Source organism: Mastomys coucha, unplaced genomic scaffold, assembly GCF_008632895.1.
Source record: "Mastomys coucha isolate ucsf_1 unplaced genomic scaffold, UCSF_Mcou_1 pScaffold22, whole genome shotgun sequence".
In the NCBI taxonomy this organism is placed as follows: domain Eukaryota; kingdom Metazoa; phylum Chordata; class Mammalia; order Rodentia; family Muridae; genus Mastomys; species Mastomys coucha.
Window position 1 is genome coordinate 156498150 of NW_022196905.1, and position 6777 is coordinate 156504926.

At 47.8% G+C, this 6777-nt stretch overlaps 1 protein-coding gene across 1 annotated transcript in view; it reads left to right on the forward strand.

Moving 5' to 3' along the window:
- The window catches only part of Cul4a (cullin 4A), a 44676-nt gene extending 39022 nt beyond the window's left edge, over positions 1 to 5654 (forward strand). The window contains exons 19-20 of the mRNA XM_031339109.1: positions 1136 to 1288; positions 4265 to 5654. Coding sequence (XP_031194969.1) covers positions 1136 to 1288; positions 4265 to 4360 — 249 coding nt within the window. The 3' untranslated portion in view covers positions 4361 to 5654. The remainder of the gene's footprint in view (positions 1 to 1135; positions 1289 to 4264) is intronic.
- The last annotated feature ends 1123 nt before the right edge of the window (positions 5655 to 6777 follow it).

Genomic DNA, 6777 nt, shown 5'->3' on the forward strand with positions numbered 1-6777 from the left:
AGGAGGTCTACTACAGACCCTACAGACCTCAGAAGCAGGAGGAGGTCTACTACAGACCCTACAGACCTTAGAGGTAGGAGGAGGTCTACTACAGACCCTACAGACCTCAGAGGCAGGAGGAGGTCTACTACAGACCCTACAGACCTCAAAAGCAGGAGGAGGTCTACTACAGACCCTACAGACCTTAGAAGCAGGAGGAGGTCTACTACAGACCCTACAGACCTCAGAGGCAGGAGGAGGTCTACTACAGACCCTACAGACCTCAGAGGCAGGAGGAGGTCTACTACAGACCCTACAGACCTCAGAGGCAGGAGGAGGTCTACTACAGACCCTACAGACCTCAGAGGCAGGAGGAGGTCTACTACAGACCCTACAGACCTCAGAGGCAGGAGGAGGTCTACTACAGACCCTACAGACCTCAGAGGCAGGAGGAGATCTACTACAGACCCTACAGACCTCAGAGGCAGGAGGAGGTCTACTACAGACCCTACAGACCTCAGAAGCAGCAGTTCCAGTGGGGAGCAGGCTCTCAGTGTCCCAAGGCTAGACAAGCTTACGAGCACAGCTGTCAGCCCTTCTGACCTAAAGCTGACACACGCTAGGTTCTAGTGCCTTCCTAGAAATGTTTCCTCTAGTATGTGTATGGGGAGGGTTCTTAGAAATTTTAGATGGGAGAACAAATTTGCAGAACAAGTTGAATAACCTGAGTGCTGTCCCAGGCTACTCCTCCCACAGACAATGATTGTGTCATTCATCCTGAGGTTTTCAGTTTGCTGCACAAAAAATGTACTCCAAATACTCAATAATGTGGTCTAAGGAGGCCAGTGGGAGATCTCCACAATTAGCAACAATGCGTGCTCTTTCAGAGAACTTGGTTTTGGTTCCCAGTATCTACATGGTGGCTTACAACCATCCTGTGCTGCTAGGAAATCCTTGATACAAGTATTCTTATAAGAAAAATACAACTTTTAAAATAGAGTTGTACACTTGTAAAAAGTTAAGAGCTTTCATGGAGCAAATTAAAATGTGAACAAGGCAGAGCAAAGCCTGCCTTAGTCTGCATCAGACCCGGTTGTTAGTACAGAGCAGTGCTGAATCATCTGTGCGCCCCTCCATTCTCCCTTCTCTTGTCCAGGTTGAAGAACAGGTTAGCACCACAGAGAGAGTATTCCAAGACAGACAGTACCAGATCGACGCTGCTATAGTGAGAATAATGAAAATGCGGAAGACACTTGGTCACAATCTCCTAGTTTCTGAGTTATACAATCAGCTGAAATTTCCAGTAAAGGTGAGTACCGAAGACACAGCCGGGTGTTAGGGTGAGTACCTGGGCACAGGCGGGTGTTAGGGTGAGTACGTGGGCACAGGCGGGTGTTAGGGTGAGTACGTGGGCACAGGCAAGTGTTGGGGTGAGTTATGTGGGCACAGGCGGGTGTTAGGGTGAGTACGTGGGCACAGGCGGGTGTTAGGGTGAGTACGTGGGCACAGGCGGGTGTTAGGGTGAGTACGTGGACACAGCCGGGTGTTAAGGTGAGTACATGGGCACAGGCGGGTGTTAGGTGCTATGTTCATTCCCAACATGTTGGAGTTTCAGTGTCCTGGCATGTGACTGACACACAGGACCAGTGTGAACCAAGGCCAGCACACATGATGACAGGGCCCTGTGTAGATCTTCCCAGAGACTCACTGCCCATGCAAGCTTATTGCAGGCTGTGTTTTCAGGAGGGAGCAGAGGCCACAGCCACAAGACGTCAGAACAGATGTTCTTCCTTCACCGTAGTTCTTTTTTTTTTTTTTTTTTTTTTTTTTTTTTCTCAAGACAGGGTTTCTCTGGGTAGCTCTGGCTGTCCTGGAACTCACTCTGTAGACCAGGCTGGCTTCGAAATCCACCTGCCTCTGCCTCCTAAGTGCTGGGATTAAAGGCATGCGCCACCACCGCCTGGCTTCACCCTAGTTCTGAAGGCCTCTCCCAGGCCCCTGAGGCAGCAGTGTTGGTAGTGCTGCATTCAGCATTCTCAAGCTGGGTAGCATCTCCTGCTTTGGAAATGGAAGTCAGCCTCAGGCTTGTCCCTCCTTTTAGTTCTAGAACTAAGCACTGAGGTTCTGCAGCATGTGAAATGCAGGATAAGCTAGGGGAGCACTGCAAAAATGTGTTGTCAGCTCAGAGGGAACTGAGCCCTCAGCACCGCACCCTTCAGCAACTGGAAATCCCCTGGTCGCACGACACCTGAGTTGGTCGTTTTTCAGGAGTCACACTAAGACATTCTGATTAGTCACTACCTCAAGCATAGGTGAGGCCAGTGCCTGGCCCTTGCCCTCCATGGTGATGGGTGCACAGCCCCTGCCCTCCGTGGTGATGGGTGCACAGCCCCTGCCCTCCATGGTGATGGGTGCACAGCCCTTGCCCTCCGTGGTGATGGGTGCACAGCCCTTGCCCTCCGTGGTGATGGGTGCACAGCCCCTGCCCTCCATGGTGACGGGTGCACAGCCCCTGCCCTCCATGGTGACGGGTGTACAGCCCCTACCCTCCATGGTGACGGGTGCACAGCCCTTGCCCTCCGTGGTGATGGGTGCACAGCCCTTGCCCTCCGTGGTGATGGGTGCACAGCCCTTGCCCTCCGTGGTGATGGGTGCACAGCCCCTGCTAGACTGTGTTGATTCCTACCCCAAGTAAGGGCATCTGTGGTTTGTAAATGTCATAACCAGCTAAGTGTAGAGTGTAATGTACAGATAGCAAAGCTCTAGCTCCCATGCTTTTATAGCTAGCTGTATGCGCATTTACATATCGTGTAAATGCATGCCCTGCCCCTGAAGAGGAGAAGGGTCTGCTGTTGGGAGAGGCTGCCCCCTCAGCAGAAGGCAGTTGTGCCCACGTGCTGACTGGTTGGCTTCCCCCTGCTGCAGAAGTGGAGGCAGCTGCCTTTGGGCAGAGACATTCTAAGGCTATGGATTTGGCCCTGGTTATAGTCATCCCCAGAGACTGAGTTCTTCGGGCATAGTTGTATACACCTTTAATTCCAGCACTCAGGGGTAGAGGTAGGCAGATCTCTGTGAGTCTGAGTCCACCCTGGTCTACATAGGGAGTTCCAAGACACCCAGGGCTATAAGGATAGATCCTGTCTCAACAAAAGAAAACAACAAAGGTAGGGCAGGTGTGTGTGGCTGGTCACCTGCTTTCCATCCAATGGCAAGTTAAAGCAGTGAGAACAGGCTCTATATAAAGCCTGCATAGGGACAATGACACATATACTTTTGCAGTAACTTAGAAGAACACTCAGAATTTGTGGTTATATGTAGATGTACCATATCAAGTAAGTATGGAATGACTAGGGTTGAGCACATAGAAAAAGTGCTTCAGAAGGATGAAGAAAGCTAGAGATAGTATGGACCTAGAACCTTTACCTTGGGGAGACTGATACAGGGGGATTGCTGCAAGTTTGAATCCAACCTGAGCTACTTAGTGAGTTCAAGGTCAACCTGGACAATACAGCAAAACCCTGTGTCAGACTCGTGCTGGAGCAGCACGAAGACCCTGAGGTAACTTAGGAAAATCCCTGAGGTAACTTAGGAAAGGCGCTGAGGTAATGCAGGGAAGGCGCTGGTTGAATGCCTGAGAGCCTGAGCTCAGTCGCTGAGACCCAGAAGGGGGAAGGAGAGAACCAAGTCCCACCAATTGTCCTCTGGCCTCCACACAGGTGCATGGCATGTGCCCACACTCTTACACACAAAAGAAAAGGTATAAATATATATTTTTTAATAATAGCAGCAAAGTAAGAATGCTCCACCAAAACATGATCAGATTTTCCTTCCAAATATGTGAGAGCATGCTACATATAGGGTCTATGTATGCCAGGTGTAGTCATCCCTGTGTGTGTGTGTATATGTGTGTGTGTGTGTGTGTGTGTCATCCGTGTGTGTGTGTGTGTGTGTGTGTGTGTGTGTGTGTGTGTGTGTGTGTGTGTGTGTAAAAGTAAGTACATCTGTTGTAGCATTGCGTTTTTGGTTTTTGTTTGTTTATTTTTTGGTTTTTCGAGACAGGGTTTCTCTGTGCAGCCCTGGCTGTCCTGGAACTCACTCTGTAGACCAGGCTGTCCTCAAACTCAGAAATCCGCCTGCCTCCGCCTCCCAAGTGCTGGGATTAAAGGCGTGCGCCACCCCTGCCTGGCAGCATTGCGTATTTTTGTTACATGTTCCATACAGGTTGTTGGATCTCCGTTTCTAGATTCAGTGCCCTATCTTAAAATGTCTGATTTCTCTTTTCTAGCCTGGAGACTTGAAAAAAAGGATTGAGTCACTTATAGACAGAGACTATATGGAACGAGACAAAGATAGTCCAAATCAGTACCACTACGTGGCGTGACGCAGCAGCTGGCTGTCGTCTCGCAGTGAGACACACACTAGAAGCACCTGAGTGTGAAGCCGCTGTGCTGTTTCCAGGTCCCTGCAGCTGCCCCGCCTGTGGATGCTTGGATTCGGAGCAGAGGATGTGCTTCTTGGCTCATCCTTCCCAGGGTGCAAGGACTTTGAGATGACACACATCTTTCCCCCCTCCCTGCTTTTCCCCACTCTTTATTATTTCTGTTACCTCTGACTTTGATTGAGAAGTTCCTTCCCAAGCTCTGTTCCTCTGGCGGAAAGCCACGGGCTTGGTGTGTTGTGTGTGATTGTGGACGCAGTGGAAATACCCTAGAGCTGTGTTCTTCCCCAGATGAAGACTCGGAGAGAGCCCTGGGCTGCTGGGCGCTGGCGAGAAACTGTCCCGGCTGCCGCTCGGCTCTCTGCACCCTGCACATTGGCCTCTCTTCTGTGTATTTTCAGAAAGTTGGAAACTTTGGCTTCTGTAAATCAGGTTTCTAAGGAGGTTCCCTGATGTGCCAAGAGGACACGATGTCTGTCATGAGATGCAGCTCACCCAGAGGCTGCTTGTCACTTGTTTGGGGCTTGGGGGTTCGTGTTTGTTTCCATGATGGTTGAGTGTGGAGGTCCTGGTTTTGGCTTTGGGGTGACTGCTGTCTGACTGTTGGAGTTGCAGTTTGTGTGATTGCCATAATAAAATTGGGCCTGGTTTTGTCGTCGTCGTGCACAGAGACCGTCTTGGATCTCTGCCCTGGCACTGTATGGAGCAGAGTTATGTTTGTCAAAAGGCAAAGTGCTTGTTGGTTCCTGGTGACAAACTCTGTGCACACGTGGGTCGAGCAACGAGAACGAGGCTCCATAGTGATGTTGGCATGGTGATGATGACAGACACTTTTGCAACATTTAAAAGTACTTTATATTTTACAAAGTAGCATGTTTCATTTTGATTAAAAGCTACCAAAGGAATTTTGATCATGTATAAGTGTTTAAAGCAATATTTTCTGGAATATACCAAGTTTATATAACTCGATTTTATGCTAAATTATTAAAGGATTCTCCCTTTTTGAAACATGCATGTTTAAGATATGACATCTTTTTGGGCCCCCATATTAAAACCCTTACTCTTTAAGTATCATTTCTATATTTGTACATTTTCATTTATGAGTTCTATGATGTGGTCTCTGAAAGACCAAATAGATTTCTATTTCTACTTCTTATTTTTAAGTTCATTGTGTCTACAGATTGTTAATATTGTAATTTAATGTAGACTTACTTTGAATAAAACTAGTTTAATTGGCCTTTAAATTACTTTAATAAAACATTGGGTATGCAGACTACACTTTCCTCCGGACTGCTCAGCGGCTTTAACAGCTAGCAAATCAGACAAGAGAAATGAGTCCTGTCACCCTCATGTGACTGCCCCATCCCTTTCTTCCACTACAAGCACAAGTTAAGCAAGACATCAGCCAACTGGTAAGGAGTGGGGCTAGGACCCTTCCCTCTCTCATGTCTGCCCAGCCTCTCACTCACCAACATTGTTCAGTGTCTTCTCAGGATTAAAGGTCAGTGCGAAAACACAGAGAAAATAATGGCAAACAAAGAGTCAGTGAGACACAGAAGCCTCAAGGCTGGGGTGGCATTTCAGGGGACTTTTGCCTAGAAAACCTAAGAGAAAAAAATGAGAAGTTGTAACATAAAATTAGCAGAAGTCTGGTGGCCCTCCCACAATACAGACTGACAGGAGGCTGTACTTCAGCCACAGCATAGGAAAGGATGAAATGCCTATTGGTGAGCGATTCTCATGAGGAGTCCCGCATATGTGAACTACATAGTCCAAGCTACTTGGTAAAACTGTCTTAAGTAGCTAGTTTTTTTAAAAAATGATAATAAATAATTGGGCTGGAGAGATGGGTCAGTGGTCGGTTAAGAGCACTGACTGCTCTTCCAGAAGTCCTGAGTTCAATTCCCAGCAACTACATGGTGGCTCACAACCTGCAATGGGACCTGATGCCCTCTTCTGGTGTCTATGAAGAGAAAGAGTGTACACACATACATAAAATAAGTCTTTTAAAAAAGAAGGGGGGGCCAGTGCTGAGGATGTAACTCAATGGTAGAGCTATCGCCCTGCATGCTCTTATCGAGGCCCGTAGTTATGTCCAGCCCTCAAAAAAGAAAGAAGATATGAATTGTTTCTTGCTTTAAAATACAGATAAGCTGCCAGCAAGATGACTCAGTGGGTCAGGGCACTTGGAACCAACTCTTATAACCTGAATTCAATCCCAGAAAAACATATGATGTAAGAAGATAGCCAACTCCAGCTGGCTGTCCTTCGACCTCCATAAGCACAGAATAAATGTTTAAAAAAAAAAAAAGTAAGGTTTCTTTAAAAATATGTGTAGGTAGTTGTTTTGCTTGTGTGAT